This window comes from Epargyreus clarus, unplaced genomic scaffold (assembly GCF_041222505.1).
Source record: "Epargyreus clarus isolate Ecla_fem2 unplaced genomic scaffold, WU_Ecla_fem_2.2 ptg000015l, whole genome shotgun sequence".
Taxonomy (NCBI): Eukaryota; Metazoa; Arthropoda; class Insecta; order Lepidoptera; family Hesperiidae; genus Epargyreus; species Epargyreus clarus.
The window spans coordinates 16649897-16672701 of record NW_027332223.1 but is presented as its reverse complement, the minus strand read 5'-3'; the positions used below and the strand labels follow the sequence as shown (position 1 = coordinate 16672701).

At 35.3% G+C, this 22805-nt stretch overlaps 1 protein-coding gene and 1 long non-coding RNA gene across 3 annotated transcripts in view; one reads left to right on the top strand and one right to left on the bottom strand.

The window, feature by feature from the left end:
• The window catches only part of side-II (sidestep II transmembrane protein), a 544775-nt gene that overhangs the window by 397035 nt on the left and 124935 nt on the right, over positions 1 to 22805 (bottom strand). Inside the window, exon 2 of the mRNA XM_073081158.1 lies at positions 7011 to 7154. Coding sequence (XP_072937259.1) covers positions 7011 to 7154 — 144 coding nt within the window. The remainder of the gene's footprint in view (positions 1 to 7010; positions 7155 to 22805) is intronic.
• On the top strand, positions 4002 to 5257 carry LOC140748219 (uncharacterized). Of its 2 annotated transcripts, none has more exons than XR_012102926.1 (3): positions 4002 to 4147; positions 4231 to 4456; positions 5151 to 5257. It is a non-coding gene; the product is annotated as an uncharacterized LOC140748219 (long non-coding RNA). The 2 variants fall into 2 exon arrangements; XR_012102927.1 differs by having other exon boundaries at positions 4228 to 4456.

Here is a 22805-nt window from a genome sequence, read left to right as displayed (position 1 = left end):
GGTATAAATAAGGCATGTTACCTACTAAATACTTAATACACCATTTTTCAATTGTTTTAGTTGCTTCGTATAACCTGTTAATCGTTCACAGAGGAACAAGTCCCTTGTCCCAGTTTTTCTTTAGTTGCTAAGTAAATATAAGTAAAAATTTATCTTAGCGTGGGCCAAACAAGCTAACACTGGACAATATATAAGTTTATTTTGGCCGAAAACAAACCTTTGTGTTAGAATGTAATTTGGAACATCGGTTATAGTGCGAGACCCGACCGCGTGATTCTAACGTAAGTCTGCGTTTTAATACAAATGAATTTTATTTCAACAATTGAAATTGTAAACATTTTTAATGCTGGAATATTGACGAAGTATCGAAATTTGGCTATAAGTACTTTTATTAATGTGAAAATCATCGTAAGAAAACCTTTTATTAAAGGTGGTTGATTATTTAGGTAGGTTAATTTAGGTAGTTGGTTATTTGTGCTCTATAACAGCAGTGTTACGCTGCTGTGTTCCACTTTAAAGGGGTTTGGTAAAGAAAACGTCTTCAGGAGTCAAGGCATCTGGCACCAACCTGAATCACAAATTTAATCCTTTCTAGGGTTGATTACAAATATCTATGGTCGGTAATCGTCACTTACCATCAGGCTGACTGCATGTTTTTTTGCTACTTTAATATTATAAAAAAAATAACTTAGAGTACTCCATAAAGTTCATAAATATGTATAAAATCAAGCCAATACACACATGACCGGCGTGGTGGCCTATGAATCTACTACATTCTAAACGAATTTGACCAGCAATGGGTTAATAATAATGCTGTACTTTAAAACATGCAATATTCATTGCTCTCTCTCGCACACAGAATAGTTTGCAGGAATTAAATAGAAATATACACATCATTCACACTGCACCGGTACGCCAAGTATGGGTATTTATGTGGTATGTGGTGGGATTACATTATCTAAGGTATGTCCACTATAATGAAGTTTGTAGCTTATTATTCTACTTATATAATATGCCCTGTAGCATAGATTTTAGTAGAGAAATAACTTCAAAAACAAACTTAATAAGAAAAGTCAAGTATTATTACAAAAGCTCTTCGATATTTTTTTCGTAAAGGTTCGAATTGTATACCGTAACTAATCTACAAACTTAAGCAATGTTAGGCGGTGTCGAGTAATAGATGGGTAACCGCTAATGACATAATTTTATGTGCCCCATGCTACAAAAAGCACGTCAGTATTATTAATAAAAACTACTGGCTAACTATTTCATTACATTAAAAGTACGTATTATAACGAATACATAACGGAACTAGTTTCTTTGTACGGCAACCAATAAAAATTCATAATAGCCCAAATCCATTATCAGAATCTATTAAATGATGTATATCACAACAAATTGTTTTATTATATTAATATTCAATTAAATTAATATTAATTTTTGGTATTGAATATGAATTTTCATATTCAATACCAAAGCTTATATATATACACAAATATGTTAGGTGACCTAAAAATTGAAAGAATTTAAATATCAACTCAGTTAAAATACTGCAGTAAAGGACGTATAAATAAAAATATTATAATTAAAATGATAAAACATTTAGTTATTATAAATGTGAACAGTACACGGTCACATCCTAAGCAATAAAGGTCATTCATCCAGTCTCGATCGACGCGTGTCCGGTATCGGTGCACGACGATTTCTCTTTATTTAGCTCTAACTGCTACGCTTGCTACGAACACTACACGCGCTACGTGTGCTACGAATTTACGGCGGCTACGTGATCACTGCTTGCTACAATTTCTTAGTAGGTAACAGATACATTACAGGACATTCGTTTACTTTTTACGGACACTAAACTATTAAGTTTTTTTACGAGATTGAGGATAATGCCTTTCCAGGGTATATATATATTATATATATATATTTCTCATTCATTGGCACATGCACATTGCACAAATTTGTTGTTGTATTCGTTGAAATTATGGGAGTAACTTAATTTTAAAGCATTGTTTTTGCGTTGACAATAATTGTCTACTTAATTACTTGCTTGATAAAATTCTTGGAAATTAAGTCAGGTTATGCGCTTTTAAGCTTGTTGACGATTATAAATACATACGCTTATAAAAAACGGAGCGTTTCAAATAAGGCTGGAAATTCTCAGCCTTTATTTCACTTAACCTGCGTTTAGTTAGTGTGTTATTCCTTAAGCGTGCTAAACGTTCATAGCCAGTATTACTGCAGAGATTTTCTCTCGCTCCGCAACGGCTGGCGAAGGCGAAGACCGTGTGAAAACGCCTCTTGCTCGCTGATAAACAGCGGAATGACTTGACAGCACGCGATGCGGACATTACACGCCTGTAGTACGGCACGACGGAGCGTCGGTATCAGGTGTCGTTACCCTAAGTGATAATCTCAATTAATACGTTATATACGTACTTTGCTGCATGTGTGCCGTGATTTAAGTGCATTTATGTTTATGTACATTTATTACAAAAAAATCAAACCAAAGGATAATAATGATGTCATTGTAATTGAGACTATATATTAAGTATTCTTTCTTCGTAGGGTTTTAATGTTAAGATCTATAACAAGAAAACCTTTGAAAGAGTTATTTTTAGCTTGAATATTGTCATTCTTTGCATTTAAAAACAAGACAAAAAGTCATTGAAGAACTAATAGGTCAAACGTAGTATAAATGTGGGAAAGGAAAAAAAATATTTATACTACTTTATAAAAAATAAAAATATCTTAAACTTTATCTGTATATTTATTGTAATTTTAGTGTTAAAGTTTACTTTCAGTTGTATTGAGTTCGAAAGCACGAAATGGGTTTTGGTAACTTATAAAAATAGGCTTATGTTTTTAGACGAAAAAACTTTACGACTTTTATGAAATAAAAACTTCCTACAACTTCTAAGATATTGTCTTGTGCCTGAGTGAAGCTGAAACTTTATATAAGACTAAGATAATTTCACATGAATCATCCATTTATACTATACACTTATATTAAACATTGACATTATTTACTAAGTAATTTTTACTTGGACACCTGCATATTACTCCATTATTGCTGAATACCGGTCACAGGAGCCGAAGTTTTCAGTTAAGTAAATCCTATGTTGCGTAAATAGATAAATAGAAAGCTAAGTAAGATGATAAATGGCTACAAGAGATTAGTAATGCTTGAGATTAAGAAACTCACATAATAATATTTTATGTTACCCCACATAATACTATGCAAATGGTATTTGTATAGTGAAAAAAGTCCGACTCTAATAAATAAGGTTTCCAAAAATAAAACCTTTATAGGTAAAAATATAAGTAAAAATATTTTGCTCATGGTCGCCCTTTATTCAAATAACAAGTCACTTATCCTATTTATAGATATTTAACATGAAAGTTGCTCGTAATACGCAATCCATTAACAAAATAAAATATGTTATGAAAAATATTCGCAAATATGGACGAAATTCCCCAGACGAGCGCGTAACATGTGTTCAGACAAAAATTTAATACTTTGAACAGAACGTATATTCATACCGTACTTTTTCGCATAAAATTGATGAACAATATTGAAAATTCGCGGGAACACGGCTGTAAATTTCCTAGCACGGCAGCGAAAGTCGTAAAACGATCAAGTTACGGCCACAAACGCATTTAGATGTAATAAAAACAGACATTCACAATCGTAATTCAACTTTCAAAAATTTTTTAAGCCATAAACCACTTGGGTCCGCCATCTGCTTTGTATATTTAGTTTAATGCCCCAAAATGAGTCGTAATTGTATGAAAAATGATTCGGTACACAGCCGTAAAATTTCAAGATATTACCCTGAATGAGTTAAAAAATATTTATTGTTTGCTTATTTTAGAGTTTTACTCAACATTGCCAAATTGTGTTGTGACACGCATTTGCGATTAACATGCCTTCAGTATTTTGAAACATAAGAAACAAACTTGGAGTTCACCAGCTTAACCCTTTTCCAAAAATTTAATTTGAAAGTTGGTTTTACCGAATTAATTTCTCAAATTTCCGACCTCGGGAATTTTTGGACGAACCTGACAATTCGTTATCACTGTCATTTATGAATTTCTGACATCTATCGCAATTAAAATAGAAAAAATAGTGCTCCAAAAGGGGGTAATGCCACGTATCATAAAGAGATCTTATGTGACAATTGCCACTTATTTCATAAACGCATGCAAATGTCTCTTTTACAGCAGCGCTTAAGATAACCTATAAAGCAGACAAAGTGAACGGTACCTACTCGAACTTTACTTCGACCTAAACCGAACTGTCAAACATCAAAACAAGCTTATACACAAAAGATGTTTGAGCAACAACCCCACAGAACAAGCTGCACGAGTGAACCCGGTTCATAGTTTATTATAAAACTGCGCCGTGCTTTGTTCGCCTTGACATGCTCGAAATGCTCGGACGGGGCTATGGGTAAGTATTGCTGTGTCGCTACTTGTGGGATTGGGGTGGCAATGCGTTAGGGGAAATGTGGGACATGTCCTGATTTTATTGTGGTCTCGCTGTACTGAGGAATTTGTACGCATCCAAATAGGATTGGTTATGAAAACAAAGTAATAATGTGTTAAAACACTAAAACAATAAGCACGTAGGCATTACTGTACTTCGCTATACATTATATGCATATAACGTATTACAAGATTCGATTATTCCCGATTACTAATATATATTTTTTGTTAAAATTATTGTTAAATATTATATTGAAGTAGAAACGAGAATACAGTACACCCGATGGCAAGTACACGTGCCTACTGATGCCCATGGACATCTATAATGAAGAATAATAGCAGATAAGAGTATATTTCCACCTAAGGTTAATAACAGATGCATTGCATTCCCTGTCTCCTTTACTTCACCTTTCAAAGCAAAACAAAGCAGCGCTTAACACTACTGTTATTTGGCGTCAAACAGAACAGGTAAATCGTCAACCACCTTCAAAATATTGTCTAAAAAAAATTTCTAGATCTGACCAAAAAGTTATTTTAAAAATCATATGAACTTGAGAACTATACTACATACTACTATAATACATAGGAGTACTATAATACATCGTCTGTAACTATTTTAGTTCTCTCATTTCGGATTTCACTGGTTACATTTTTTTCAGATCAATCACGAGTCTGATAGATTAGCCTGAACGATTTATCTCAATCTGTTTTTGCAAGTGGCAGCCCGGGCGAGATTGAATTTAATAGATGATCTGCGGTATTCCACTCACCTTGAATTTATCTCTATATTTGATTAATTTAAACTTAAATATAATGTATGTGATTGTGAATAAAATAGCGTAACGTACAATGAATATGTAAATGATACATATATATATCTATTGAAATTTTGTAAAGAATTTTGTCATTTTTTAATGACGGTAGAGGTACAATTTTAAGGCAGTCACTGTAAGTTGGTCTATCGCTTACTACCATCACCACCACCATAAGAAGCAACAGTATATCACTGTGTTTTAACTTTAAAGATGTGGTGAGGAAAACTCTCTTACACGGACATTTACGACATTTTACAAGATAAGAAGTGAGTGTGGTGAGCGACATTAAGGAATTTAGTGAGTTGATAGTTTAAATTTATTATTTTTATATAGTTAGCCCGCATTTTAACCGAGTGCGGAGATATGTGTTTCGAGCGTATTTCACATACAAGGAAAGATTTGTCTTAAGTGTGGGAATGATATAAGCTATTCATAATTTGAAGCGTCCAGGGATTTTTTTATAATAATTCTCTCTTGGGAGGCATAATTCGGTTAATATATATCCTGCTTATATCATTATGATGGTGACACTACACATATATAATAGCCAACGAGCGCTTTGATCGCTCGCACGGAACCGTCTCCCGGCCGCGCCTTTTTTAGCTTTCAACCACTTTCAACCCAAACTTTTAGATGCTAACTTTCTGTGAGTTGCCTCACATCGTTATTTTATATTGAGTTTGTGGAATATATTTAATAAAATGTCGATATTTTTACTCATTAATGAAAAGTAGGACCCTCATAGTTCAACTACAGTGGCACAGTGGCGCAGTTGTCTATCAGAGGTTTAAATGGTATTGAACTATTTTCCTTATAAAAGCAGAGTCAAGAGCTGCTTCTGGTTAGAAGTTGGTTAGGGAGTCGGAGTCGGAGAGTCGAAGACATACTCAGCAATAACTATGCACCTGCATTCGGTTTTAGGTAAATTTCCGATCTGTGACGCGCTTCTTTATTAAAGATATCTACTCGTATACAGTGACACTTTTCATGTTCATTGTTCATGTGACTTCAATTTCTTAAACAATAGCACAGTCTTAGCACAAATTGCATCCATAATAGCGGTACCGGCCATGGAGGAGACTCAGTAAAAATATACTATCTTGTTCAACCTCAACGTTCATCGGCCCTTATGAATAAATTAAATAAACAATCTGGGCAATAACCTGCGTGGCAGAAAGCCAAAAGTCATCTCCTACATCGCTACGCTGCGCTCTATCATTCTTCATAGACAAATTTAGTAGTGGAACTCTATATTTCAACTAGTTACACTCTTACACACCCATTCTCTAAATAATGGATGTCTTTTACGATGGAACCTTGTGAATGAGATTATTCTATTGTTCATATGTCAAATATTGTCTTTGAGAGCAAGTAACCATTAATATTTATAACTGTTCTCTCTACGTTTTCTAGATATGAACAACATAAATTAATTATCATATGTTTCTTGGCAAAGGAAACACACCTACCTAAAGTAACAAACCTATATACCTAAGAATTGTTCAAGAAGTAATCATTTAAGAAAAGTCTATATTGTATCATTACATATAATGTAGTAGGGATATGGCTCATGGATATTTTAGTTCGATAGTAACATGTAATAAATAAGTCATTAAAGAGTAGATGATGCTAATACGGTATAATATCTAAAGCACTCATGGGTTGATGACGTCAACGTGTGACGTTAAAATCAAAGTAACTCACCAAGTTTATCCTGTAGCACGGTCTTGGTGTCGCAGCGGACGAGGCAGAGCAGCAAGAAGAGCGCCACGCGGGGCGCCATGCTGCGGGCGGGCATCACGTGCGCCGCGCGCGCCACCGCCACCACCGACGCATGCTTCGCGGTTTCTGCAAAGAGAAGGACGACGTTAGAGTATATTTGAATGGGTTCTACCCCTTTGTGGTTTGACTCCGGCGACACAACCGCCACACCTATTTCTGCCTCATAACAGTAGTGTTAAACGCTGGATTCTGGTTTGAAGGGTGTGGTAGGGAAGACATACTTTTCCGAGGCGTTCCAGCTTAGTCCCCAGGGGTAGCAGCGCACCTGTGGCCGAACTCAGGTAGGATATCTAATCCTATCTGGGGTTGATTACAGATGTCCATGGGCGGCAGTAGCCACTTATCATCAGGTGGACAGCATGATCGTCTGCTACTCCTATGTTATACAAACAAAATATTGTTCTACTGATTCAATGATGATAGATTTTGTGATTTTATTACTAACTTAATTTGAAGGAGGAGGTACACATATACATTGGTATACAAATTGTTGTGCTGCTAATTTAAACAAAATTTCTGCTGCTCCGATTTCATGAATTCACTCGTCAAACGTCTATACTACGTCACTCTCAACTATACTAATCCTCAAATACGTATGAGAACAAGGATGAACTCCTAAGGATGCCCGTTGTCACGCCTCGTATAAGTGTGTTTACCTTACGCACTCAGTATATACTCAGCCTGTCAAAGCGAAGAGAGCCTTACAAAAATACATGATTATTATATTCTGTACCTAATGAGCTGGCCTCCACATAAATTTAATGATGGTACCGACCCAGCTGAAACCCTCACAAGGGTCTCTTACGTAGTCTTACTTAGGCTTCTTACGTCCTACGTTTCTTCAACGCATTTCGGCAAGATTATGTTAGTGTAAATGATTGTCATAAAAAATTCAGTACCCACTTACAAACTTTATCTTTAGTACGTTAAAATAAACGTCGTCAAAAGCTATTACCTAAGTGAATTCCATTATGTTGATACAGTTTGCGAACGCCGTGGGTCGACACACCGGCCGGAGACGACTTAACTACAAGAGGGAACATTTTCTGCATTACTTTATGCGGAGGTCAATGGAGACTACGGTGCCGGCGCTAGCCTTTAGTTTATTACATAAAGACTAAAGCTTGCCAAGTCGTATCTCGTGCGAATTCCAAAAAGGAATTAACCTGGTCGGCCTGGACGTCCCCGGGACCGTGGCACGACAGATTTTATTACCGCCATGAATAAATTTCACCGCTGGGACGTTGCCTCGCACCTCGTAAATTATAACGACGGTCCCAACCATCGAGGCGATTTAGTGCGACGCTCGAACACGCGACGTACAAACGTGTGCCATAGCGAGCGCGCAATGGATGCCAGCCTAAATGAATTCGACGAGATATAGCTGGGATGTGAGATATATTCTGGTGTCTTTTCGCCGTTTACATTGCACGCCAGAGTTTAGTACTGTCCGTCCGTATAATGTTTTATGACGCTGGCTGTTGTTCCTTATCCTTTTATAAACGGTATCTCTGCAAATCCGAATAATGTGCGTTCATTTAAATGTTGGCAAGGATACGGATGTTGATACTTTACTCAAAGGACGGAAGGAGTATATCAACACACATAACTGAGTTCCACCGCAGTTAAAGCAGACATTTTGTCTTTCTCGTATATTTTGTTATATTTTGCGTTCGCCATTGTTTTGTCGTTTTATTCAACCCTTTCTCGCTTTAAATTCAAGGGAAGTTATTGTAAAGTATAAAAAGTTAACAATTAAAAACGGTACGAGTTCCATATTTTCATTTTGAACCTATTCACTCAAAAATGTGTTTTATTTCATTCTATTCCATCTACATTTCTATTACATGATTATTCCATTTACATGGTTTTCGCTGATTTGTATTAGTTCTTAATTACCTTATTTAAAAGTTTGCGTAATAAGAATTACAACGTTGACTTTTGTATGTGTAACCATTTCTACAAGAAAGAAAAAACAAATATAATTTAAAATGTGTTACAAGATGAACCGGCATACCTTGAAAAATTTGTGGTGCTGCCTTAGGTCGAAGAACTACGCTCTGATATTAGTAACCGGCATTCTTATGATAAGGTTATCACTGCTATTATAAATTTCATCATCATTAAATGTAACCTACGTACGAGTACATACTGCTACTAATGTGTTATTCTCGTTCCATCTCAAATTGATAAGATCATAAAAATTCCGTCCAGCATCCGGTCCCAAAATAAATACAGCCCTTCCGAAGCCGTAAATAAATCTTGTGCCGTCCTTACACGCGTTATGAGTTTTTGTCTCTCGCAAATTTTCCGATTTAATTCACAGGTGCCCCGTTGGTATTATTTGATTCATGCTCCAATTTATCCGGTGATTTATTTTCGGGTCAGTGCTTTCAGATTCAACATCGCGCCTTTATATCTAACTGTTCACAGATGCTCGCTCGCAAATAAAATTTGTATATATTATGAAATATAAGTCTTGCCTTTTTTCGTTGTGGATATTAAAAGTGACTCGATTAAAAGGAATTAGAGTCTTAGATACGGAAATATTTTTCTGAGCTGTAATTTTAAATGTATTACCACTTGATTTAACGGTACACAAATATATTATAGGAAATATTAGCCTGAAGCTGAAATTTATCGTCAAAAATCGGGATTTTTGACGATGTCTCAGGCTATTATTCATAAAGTGCACGAAGCCTTTTGATCGGCACTTGGGCAACTTTGTGGTTACGTCCAGTCACTTTCAAAGGACACATACAGATTAGCTAACACTATTCTGGAATCCGATTGCATATCCAAAGCAATATCAAAGTAGTGTAATTAAAATCAAACTTGATACCCATCCATCGATTTGTTTGAAAGTTCTTATAATCTCAAGGGTGTATTCAGTCTATAAATATAACCGTATTTTTCAAGGATGACTATTTCCTAAAACCTGTGGGAGTCCATTAGACTGGAATGCGGCCCACGCTTCAAACATATCTCCATAGATATTCCATTATCCAATACAATTAGGTACTACACTAGCTCTCGCCCACGACTTCGTTCGCGTGGTCTATGTTATGAGTTAAGTAAGTGGTCGTAATAAGGCCAGTTAAAGTAAAATGGATTGCACAATGTTTTCTATTAAAACACTTAAACATGCTAAGTTTTATGATGATAGACTAACCTGTGTGGGAGTTTAACGATCACATGTAGGTAAATATACCCTTATTGGTTTTCGTCGACCTATAACTATCCCAGTGCTGGGCACGGTTCTCTTCTTGAATTGAGAGGGGTTTAGGAATACGAATTGAGGGGAATAGGAATTTAGTCTACTACGCTAGGCCAGGTGGGAATTAGTAGATTTCCCACTCCTTTGAGATAATTTTTAAGAGATTTTTCAGGCGTGATAATCTCCTCATAATTTACTCCTTTACTCCTTCGCCGTCTTGTACCCAAGTGACAATTACTTTCTAGTACGCACATTACGTTGTAATTTTACAGGTGGCGTTATATTCATCTTTGTATAAATGTACAATTATTACGTGATTGTGGTAAAAATCGCAACTCTAGATATAAGTTAACTATACAGAACCTCTGCGCCACTGTCTCTATTAAAACCATCCACTAACTCTACAATTTACAGTGTAGAGTTCCGCGTCATTTGGCCGTCGAGATACGTTCGGCGCCGAGTGGGACTCATCTGTTGCTAAATTGAGGCTGTAACTTGCTACTGTACGTAAGTATCTCTACTCTTATAAAATTTTCATATGTTTGAGTTAGGTACTATGTTTCAAATATTAAATGGTATCAGATATTTTATGATCATGTCAGACGCTATATTGAAGTCAATATAATATTATTAAAAATAACTAATAATATTAGTTTAAAGGGTTTTTTAAGCTTAAAATGGGACGGAAATATATAATCGAAAGGAACATTAAAGGCTGTTTAATTCAAAAGTTTTTTAAAGTTACTTATTAAAATCTCTGAAAATATAAGAATCTCTCGAGAACACAAGTTATTTATATAATAAAACAAACGAAGGTATAAATTATATGCAACGAATATATATCCTTATTTTCCGAAGTGTCCTTTAAAAAGATAATAAAATATTACAGTCAATTAATAATATCATTTTATACTTTCTATAATCGCTACCAAAACTCAATTTCCCACGACACAACAGAAGAGTTGTCTTCAATACGTTTTCTATAACGGCAAGTATTACATCTTGAGAATAGCGGCACACGTTGCTAACGGGGTCAAGGAGCAGAAGATAAAGCAAATTGCATTTGTGCCTTAAAATAAACGGTCTTCGGGAGGCAGCGGCAAACACTACACTGAATTGTCGCGTTCCGTTGGCATGCTATATTTATCTCTCACTTATATTGTTACAAGCTTTTGCCAGCGATTTGGTACGCGTAAATCATAATATATATACTTATATAAAACAAATTTTAAACTCCTATTTTACCTCCTGGCAGGATTTTCTAAAAACGGTGAAATAGGTGTTTTATTATTTCTAATCAGAAAGTCATATGGTAAGTAGCATAAAGTTTGCTTCAAAATTAGCGAAATAGATGAATCAGACAGGACAAAGTTTTCATTAGTATATATTTTAATTCTTTTTTTTCTCACAAAAAGTGCGGTTGTGCGTTTAGATACCAATATTAGGGTATTTATTTAAGTCTTGTTCATCATATACATCTACATATAAGATAAGAGGGATTTGCCTAAGGTATACTTAGATTACTATTTTGGAGTTAGTATTTAGTGTAATAATTTAATGTAGATCATCAAATAGACACTATTTTAAATTACATTCTCTTAGTAAATATTTTTCTAGAATAAATAATAAAATAGATATCTTGAGGCATACACCATGAAAATGCATGTACTTGGACTTTTACTCCTACGTGCGTTGTTATTTTATGGTAAAAATATATTCATGTCGTTACTTACAACCTTTTACTTCAATCTGATAAAACTGTTTTAAAAAATATGACTAAATTTAAAAGCAGAATCGTGTATAAAGTAATTTTCCATACATGTATAACTTTATGGGGCGCTTCTATCGCGTTTGTTTTAGTATTGCCTACTCTATAAGTATGTATACAACGTGGATTACTAGAAAGAACGGATTTAAAAAATGTATCCCGTACAGAAGTTCAAAATGAATTAAATAATTGGTCAAGCGCGAGTCGAACTCGTAGATGCAAGGTTCCGTAGCAGCAAAGTTTATTTTTATTTATTTATTAGTATTTATTATCATAGCAGCCATAGAGGAAAATGCATTGTGAAAATGTAAACTACGGTTCAAGAAATAAAGCCAAAACCGCAGAAAAATGGCGGACAGACGGCTAAACAGCGGAGGCTTATAATAGAGTTCCGTTTTTATCCTTTGGGTACAGAACCCTCTAGTATATGGCTACGGTATCCCCTGCCTGTCGTAAGAAGCGACTAAAAGAGGGGCTTCCGAGGTTTCGGGCGGCAAGAGTGGGAGAGCTCGAACCGTCCAGTAAGCGACCCTGGGAAGGACGGCCATATGTGTGGTCGCATACCGTCGTGGATACCAGATGGTGTGGAAGGAGCGAAAACTCCTTTCCCAGGGCAGAGCCTGATCGGGGCATCGCACTTGGAGGACTCCGGTTGCGTTCCGTCAAAGATCCCGGAGTTCTCCAACAAGCGTTGAGGACGCCCACCGGGGAGGTTTTAGTGCGGGAAAAATCTCACATAACCTGGCGTCGCTCCCACGTCGTCGGGTACCTTTTGAAGGTTTCTCCCTCGTTAAGAAAACAAAAGGGTACAGAACTATAAAATACCAAACAAATCTTTTATACCTAATCTGGCAACGGTTAGTATTTTAAAATTAAACAAAAAATCTTACGCATTCACTAAGCTTACTGAAAAATCCCTAAACGAGTAACTCCAATATTTTTTAAATTTCTTATTGGATTAAAGTGGCATTTTATATAAAGGGCTTCAAGTCGAAAGATTTCTAATATCAAGCTACTATGCTTGACACGTCGAAAGTCTTTGTGCGTAAAAATCTTAAGAGCATACAGAAAATCTTTTATGCGTGTCCTAAATTATAAACGTAAGCCCATTTTCTGGTCAAATACCTTGAGGTACCTTCGATCTCATTAAAGATCTGAACAATGACCTTAAATACATTATTGAATTGTTTGCTTAGAAATGTTATCATACAATATTCACCGTTATATACTTACGCACGTTAAGGACTCTTCAGACTAAGTACGTTTTATAATAAATCAAGATATAATATTTATGATTACATGCACATCTATTTATATTTATTTGTACACAAATTGAAAGTTATTGAGAAAATAGTGATTTGCGAGTATTACTTATTAATTTGGATAATTGAAGCAAATAAAGTCATTTTATTGTACATCATACAACGTAAGAACCAATTTAACCGGAATGTACGATTTTGCTGCGATTTACAAAATTTTAGATTTTCAAAGTTGCTTTCAAAACTCGCAAAAAATATACGTTGGTGGAAGGTTGCTAATAAACATTCTCTAACGATATGTTATATTATTTATGTAGATTATGTACCGCTAACTCTCGATAGGTGCAGGATACATTATGGATACATAATTTATACAGGAGATGGCAAATGTAAGCAACAGTTTCAGGAGATGCATGAGACCCGCATCCTCAAGAGGCCAAACAGACTATTAGTTCGCTATTCAGTGAAACATAAGTAAAAATAGTATATTAACCTGCGATACACAACCACTAACTGATTAAAAGTGACGAGTTAAATAACTAAAACAATTATATTACCTACTAAGTATATCCTAAATGCGCAACGTGACCACCGAAGGGGTTTTAGTGACTATAAATCTTACATAACCAACCCTTTCCCCTAAATGGTGGAGTACATGTACGGAGATTTCCCCCGGAAACCAAAAAAAAAGTATAGTACATTCCTATCCCTAAGTCCTACAAATGTGTCAGACTATTTTAACAGTCAGCTAATCAAGGAAAAAATAGAAATAGATGCATTCTAACCGCACCTAATACGTAGATGTTTTTACGGCGGTACCAATTTGCCCGTCCCGGCCGGACAAAGGAAGGTCCCGCAATTGTTTTCGCTCATTCCCAAAATAACAACATCGGTTTTCGATCTTCCGACCGTCGCCCGTAATTTTATTTGTTTCGAATTACAATACAAATTCATTTGCTATTATAATAGCTATTTCCGAACGTATCTGTATTGGAATATATTTAATAGAAATAGCAAACACTTATGTGGTTTTAACTTTTGTAGTTGCAACATTGACATACTCGTATATGTATGTAGCAGGATCAGAACAGGACTCCTTATCGATTAAAAGTGTATTACTACTTTTAAGGACTACGGCCCATTAGTAGTAATAATCAATCTTAAGCTTAACCAATTAGTTCGGCAAGACTTTAGTAGGCAAAAATTGGTTAAAATTTGAGGGCATTGCTACGCTAGCGTAACATAATAGCAAACCGGAACACAGTAGCGCTACACAGAGCTGATGTAAGCCACAACCTTCGAAAATTCTTTGACAACATACCGTATCCATAACAATGAACACATTTATGTAGTACGTATGGGAAACAAATTATTATAGGCAAAGAGTGCACTTCCGAAAAGCGCATACCGCCGATCGACCTAAAATTTGGAAGACTAACGTATTTTGATCACACACACACACTTTCTGGGGAAAGCTAAAAAAAATTGTCTAAATCGGTTAGGAATGCGCGATCATGCACACCGAACGAAAAGATGTTCTCCTTCGTTTTTCGTATTCAAAATGGCGTTTGCGCCAATTTTCGTTATGATATTCGTGATCAGGTCAAAATACGTCTACCAAATTTCAAATTGTAGAAGAATAGAAGAATTCAGAAGTTTATCCTAAACAAAAATACGCATTGCATAATATAATATAATGTTTTAGTCTTCAATTTACATTTTTTTCACTTATGCTGTTGGCGTTCACGAGGAAATCTTAATCTTGAACACAAAAAATCATCGCAAGCGAAATAACAAGAAGGAACAAAAAACAACCGTAGAATCTATTTGCTTATAAATATAAAAATATAAATTAATGTAAATACATAGAACTTTGATTGTGGTCGAGAACGAAGAAAACTCCATCTTAAACTTTACCAAAAAGAGAAAAAGTTGGTTCACAAATATTTATTTTTGGAAACAAATCCTTTCGAAATGTACTTAAACACACACAAAAGGGCACAAAGAGACACGGTGTCGGAAGCCCATCAATGTCCCCACTTCACGTCGATAAATCATTCCGTTGAAGGATATTCGGTGCCGGTACTATGTAATAAGCTCTGCCTTGATCCCTGAGAGATTCCGTATATTTTGAACATAACCCGTCTCTTTAAGGATTTGGCCTTTGGAATTAAAGGGTATCCGATCGAATCGCTTGAGGTTTTGAGTGACAAATGATATAAAATATTGCTATTTTATTTATTTACATTATGAAATTAGGGAATAGCTGCACAGTGCACGTCTGACCTTTAGGATAACTGCATCTCATGAATAGGTAATAATAATAATAATTTTATCTGCCGCTATGACATACCAACGCATTAACAATACCTAGAATGTATGTATATACCGTTGTTATTAAACCAAAGTATATAGTGGTGTCTATGATGACTGCTAAGAATTACTAAGAAAATTACCATCTTTATAAATGTATTTGAAATAGAATTTCTCTTTGATGCTCACTTTATTACACGGTTCAGTCACTTTCCTAAATAACTTAACTAATTGCTTTATGAGAGAGGATATTTTTCTAATGACAATATTTCCGAGTTCAGGGAACTAACGAGAGCTACGAGTAACTGGGACCGGAAAGGCTCGTTTCCAAGGAAGTTGTTGTCGGGATACGTAGCCTGTTCTGTTAATTTTAATGTATTTTATTACTTACTTAAAACTACGTGCTCATTTGCTACTCGTTTCATAAGAAGATATGTATAAAACATTTTCCAGTATATGTTTAGGGTGCCAACAAATTTGACGAATGTACTACATTCGTAGTTATGTTTGTTTATATAGCGCGTCCGAGTTACGCGCTGATACAGCGCCGCGCGCGCGCAAGCGATTTTTGAATGATAAAACAAGGAACCGAACTAAATTCTTGCAATCTCGCACGCGCACGGATCCGCACGCCACACGTGAGTTGTAGTCAAAGGTTCATCATTATCATCGTCCACCAATTACTGTCCCACTGCTGGGAACGGGTTTCCCTTAGATTAGGCCATCATCAACCGTCCATATTGACTATTTAATTTGATACTTATTAGTTATTTATTTGTTTTTACTTTGTTTTCAAATCAACATAGCTGAAAAATTCTTAAAAGATACTTCTAATAATTCGACTGAAACTTATCAATTTTATTTGAACAAGACGAATAGTGAAACTTTGCAAGATTTTTGCGTCGTTATACCTTTATATACGAAACTATTGTTGAACTTTATTTTATAAGTATGTTATTTATATTGTATGATTTCTCCCACAGTTATTTTTCATACGATATATTGAAAAAAAGATATGGCATTGTTAGTTACTTTACTTAGATTTTTTCGTTAAAAGTTAACACATATTTTTCTTTTTAAATAACAATTTATGGACTTATATTTAACATATTTCTGTTTATCTCAGGATCTCAAAAAACCCTCAAAATTAGTAAATATTATTTAGAAACCCAAACAACAGTTCCAATATCCAACAATGTCAATTTTTTATACGAGCAAACCAATAAGCTAATCGGGTTATAAAACATGTTTTCCTCTCAAAGGATGATGAAAACAACAAAAAAAGCTGAAACATCCGAGGCTAAAACAATACAAAACTTTATGTTTTAATGTCTACTCCTACAAGTCATAACACGCATGAATCGTAAAATGTACACAATTTTACGCGTCTCACTTTGATATGGGTTTACTGATATTATACAACTTTATGCACGTATGATAAGCTCTACTCTATTTTGGCTTCTCTCGTATTTTTTCCGTACAACAGCAATAACTGTCTTCCACACTGAAGGGTGTCATATATTGGATGACAATACAATGCTATAGTTAACAATTGCATATCCGTCATTTAAGTAGCTGTTAGTATTGGCGGCGTTCTATTATTATGGTCGTTATTGTCTACATGTAAAAATAAAAACATTACACTCCTGACGCCGTAGCGTAATAAAAACTATACAGTTATTCTAGGATCTCTCGCATGATCTCTCTGTAAGCTTTTAGCATTTCTACTTCCTCAGTTTCATCTACTGTATCCTACGCTCTTTAATACAGACTTCTAATAAAATATGACACTTAGTATATTTTACATTACAATGCGTGACCAGCAGGAGGTGTTAATCATGTCTATCATACAAACGTGGCATTGAAAAACTAGCAGAGAAGCTAAACCAAGCCCATTTAGCTAGAAGGTGCCAACATTACGTTAGCAGGATAGAGGTGTGTGTGTCGGAAACGGTTGTAAGGGGATGTCCTATCAGCATAAAATATTAACGCCATCGCGTGTGTCATTGCGTAAGTGGAGGCGGGTCTTTGCTTTATGTTTTACGTTGAAGAGGATCGCATGCAGATTTTAGAAATAGCCGAATATGTGATCGTAATAATTATAATGATACGTGATAAATGTGTAATAATTATATTCGATTGACTTTAAGTTAGGTGGACTTTAACCAATAAATAAAAAAATGGAATCTGAGTTGTACTTGAAAAATCTAATATAGCTGACTCTTTACGTCTGAGATCATCATCTTATCTATTTAAACTCGTTTGCTACTTAAACTTTAAAAGAAAAAGCTTGGAACACTAGTGCTAAGGGAATGGAACCTTACAATACCATACTGTCAAACTAGAACATAGTAACACAACACTCATTTTAAAAACTTTTAACATTTAAAAGTTAAACGGTACCGTTGATAAAATTTCATAGACTTGCTACGTTCACGATTTCCGAAAAGTAGCAAGTCAAGTTAAAAAGCTAGTTTCAAGAAATGGTAAGAAGATACGAATAAGACCCTTCCAGGGTCTCCTAAAAGTTATATTATACTTCGCAGATTTACCAGAAAAGAGCCTGAGGCCAGATGATTGTTACAAACGAGTTTGATTGATCAAGCCAACTCTTCAACAAGCCGGCCTCTTATAATTAGTTTAAAGAATTTAATGGGCTTCCTATCGTAAGGGATCGAGGGTTCGGGAAGAGTCACAAAAGTTGTAAAGTCGAGAAAACTCCGCTAAGGAATTTGTTTCAACCCGACAGTGTAACGAAGAACGAGTTGAGCGAGGGATTTTGTTACCTCGGCTCTCTAAAGATTTGATAATTATGTCGGGTCTTGTCAATGTATTAACGATATAGATATGTCAATGTTTATTATCTTAATAATTTGACATTAATGAATATATACGATATGACGATTCATGTGGAGAAGCGGATCGTAACGGTTTGACATGTATTTGGTTCCGAGATCAATTTTCAGTCAGACAGATATAAAATTATAGCCTATGTTACTCCCACAATTTAGACGAATCTAACGAAATCTCATACGTTAAAATTCGTCAAGCTTTTTGGACTGTGAGGCGAGCCAAAGAATAAGACGTACATACATACATACGCTTGAAAGATGTTACTCTCCGAAGTCGGGTAAAAATACGAGATAATTACACGGTACATTTTTACTCATTCTCAATGAAACAAGTTAGTAGCTCTAATTGTTTTACTCAAATCTTCCCATTTCGTTAAATTTAGTTCCATGCGGTATATTTCTTTATCGTTTAAATTCATTCGCGTGATTGACTTTTATTCGGTCGTTGAAATTGAGATGACATTTCACTTTAATTAACTGTACGAAGACTTTTGACTTGGTTGGCTCGGTTGGACTAATTCTGAGAACCTCTGCTACAGTTTGCTTACTTTGTATCGTAAATACAGTACTCGTATTGATTACTTTCACGGAGTTAATTTAAATGAGAGACATTAAATCGTTTTACAATCTATGAATTTTCGAAGTAGTTGTCAACATTTGTTGTTTTAAAATATTGGACCGAAACCACAGAGTCGAACCACAAAGGTTCTACCACCTTCAAACATTATTAGCTGACCTACCACCTTATACTAATATTTAGCTCTATGTTCCTTACTAATACGAATACCTAATACCTCCTAGTTAATACTCTTCATTGGTAAATACGACATGCACTGGTACACAAAATCCTCCTTCTAAGTTTTAAGGAGCAGCCAAGCAGATCATTTAAAGACCATAGAGCATTGATGTCCATTTGCTTATAAAATACCACAAAAAGCTCAACCCCTTTCAAGTATTTTAAACTTTTTCCAGCATGTTCGTAGTAAGAGCTTTCCAATCTATCTGAAGAAAGCTCCTCTTTGTAAGCTGCACCTGGATTTCTGTAAAGCCCGAACCCCGCCTTCGATCCTTAGACTTTGATCTCGCGAACTCTTTTATAAACAATCTTGTTATTTGTACTTTCTTTTGTTTCGTTCCTACTTATTTGTTGAAATCTAAAAGTAGCTTTGGAAATGCTTGTACATTACCTAGGGTTATGTTGTTTCTATGAATAGTTCATCCCTAAGGTATAATGGCAGTCTAGAATAGCACAACGTTAAACTCATTTAATGTAGAAACTTCAAGTGGCGAGCGAAGGTGGTAACATTGTCGTTCGACTCCAAAGGCACCACCTTCTAAATATATAGCAATGATGATGATGATGTATAAGGGTACGAGGCGTTCTTAGTCCACAGCAGTAGCATCAGTGCCCGACCTGTACCGACTGCCGTTATAAAACCATATCACTAAGTGCCATGATTACAGACAAAATAATAATTATAAGTGGTAGAATTATAATAACTTAGTTCTGGATTTTAGTATTTGTTCTAACCTGAACTAGATGAACAAGGAATTTGTACCTAGTCCTCAACACTAGTAAAAAGATGGGGAATAAACAAAATTATTATATTTTAACGGATAACAACATTTGCAGTTTTTTATTTTCCCTTATTTAAAACACTCACTTACTTACTTTCAAAGCATAAATTACTTTTACCGCATATTTTAATTATAATTAAAATTTAGGACAATAAACATTACACAACAAAACATGACACTAATTGCTTGATAAACAACAGACAACGAAATATCCGCAGGAATACAGAACATTTACATTTTAAATATTTAAAACGCGGATACCACTTAAATTCCACTCAACGGATCGCTTTATCTTACCTATACGGCTTAAGTACTCCACAACTTTTAATGTTTGCAACATTAAAAATCAGTTTAAACAACGAAGCTTCAACTCCAAGTATTTGCAAACCCGACTTCGTTCAACTTTGATGGTCCGATCCGGATTTTTCATCTTCGTATAATTTGAAATTATAATTCGTTCCGAAGAAATCAAATCAAAATTCCATTTAAAGTTGGTATTTCAATATTTGTTTGTTACACAGCTGTTCGTTATGGTAATCGTTGGCTTGACCGCTGTTGCTTGTTGGCTTGGGAATTGCTTGTACAACAAGCACTTTATATTGATGTGCAGTTTATGGAACCTATTTCCCTGTAAAATATATTTCTTTGATATAAGTATTCTCAATGAACTTGAACATGAAATAAAGCTGTTTTTTTCTCATGCCTAAACTTTAACTAGTTAGATTTTTAGGGCATTTTTCCTGTCACGCGGGTATAGGCGTGTACGCGTAAGTGATTCTAGTACTATAGTTTCACAGATGCTTTTCCTGCCATGTACAACATGCGCGTAGGCACGGAAAGACTGCAGCGGGCCGGCAGAATTCATGCATTCAATAGAAACACGCACGCGTACATAAAGAAACGCGTGTCAAGAAAAAAACCTCTATTACCAAGAGACCCAACTTGACCTAGACTTGTACATAATTATTCAGAAAGTTCCAATAAAATGTATTCCATATTAAATTAGCTATACAGATCGGTTCGGAACGGCTCGGATTTGTATAAGGCAGGAGATAAGCGAGGGAGGTCCGAGTGGCCGCTGAGCCGCACCGGATCACCGTCATTACAAACTCGGCCTTTGGTCTGAGGACCAAGTAAAGAAGGTGAGCGGTTGAGTTAATTTAAATAAAGAAGCGTAACGGAAAATTGATAAGGCATAAGAATTATGAGCTTAATTTTATTGTATTCGGGTTTTTTGTAACCTAACATACATATAATAACAAAATACTTGAAATATTAAGGTACGTTAACTTACGTTATACTTACATATATTAAAAAACACGATTACTATTTTGTTAAAATGAAATTCTTAAAATCATAAAAAAAGGAAAATATTACTCAATGCATAAGGAAAGTAGGGCACTCCATTAGTTTACTTAACCACCTGTTTGAAAGGAAAATTATTCTAGATAGGTATATTAAGTTCTTATCATAATTAGTTCTATTTTATATACTACGTGCTTTGACATATTTTTTCTAGGTTAATTCAATATTTAGATTATCGGTTTATCCTTTTTGAAATATCAGAATACTGTTACTATAATTATTTTAAATTGTCACAATATTATGATTGAATCAACAGTGACAACATAAAGGAATTTTCTAGAGAGACGCAGGCATCCCCGCAAGCGATAGACTAGTACCCAATAAAACCGTAAAGCAACATGTAAATTGGTTTCGTTAGGGGTGTGTGAAAGCCGCTTGCAGTGAATTACTCGGACCGCGGATTGGGGCCAAACCTTTTTGTCAGGTCAAAGGCTAGGTGTAGAGGTCACTCGATATTCCGGATTTGAGATAATCGAAACTTGGACAGTCCTTAGCCCTTACCCTACCGTTGTACATATTTGTGTATTTCGGTACAGATTCCGAGATGGTAATATTTCTTGGTGATACAAAATATAGGCATTTTTTCATTCACTGCTTTTATAAGAATTTTTTGAAGATATCGTGCTCCGATGGCACCACCGCCACACTAACAAGGTTAATGTTGCGCTTCCTTTGTTCCAACGCATATCATCTTAGTTCTCAGGGGTAGCAACTTATCCGTGACTGACCTCAAATGACTCTGCTACTATTTCTAATTTATTACAGATGTCCACGGGTAACTATGATGATTGGCATAGAACGCTCGTTTTCTACTTCATTGGTATAAAAAAAATCTACTGCATTTCTAACATTTCGAGATAACAGACAGTTTAGTTCAGTGGCCATTACAGATCATCATGCAATGTTTCAAGTTCGATTCCCTATTGAATATATGTAAAGATTTAGCTTAAACATTTAAATGCTCGGTGGAGCAATGGATATAAAACAACATTGAATATTTGCTTTTCTATCACATTATATCGCGTTAATGGTTAAAAAGTGCCTTTATTAAAATTCTCGCAATCCCGAAACCTTATTTTCTTGTTGAAAACATATTTCAGTGCCCGCGCGAATTCATACACGAGAATGTGCATTATGAATGCAGGTATTACGATTTTGTAAACATTACCCGCGGTTTCATATTTCATGCACTAAAAGAAAACTGGGTTAAAATAAGTAATGCTTGCTAGGCTGTTTCATTACTAAATGCATCTCAAACAGGAAGGCTGTGTACTCATAAAAATAATGTCGGCTAATTACTGAATGGGGCTAATGTTGTCGAGCGGCCCCACTGCAGCCGGGGAAGCGGTAAACTATTTTCTACCT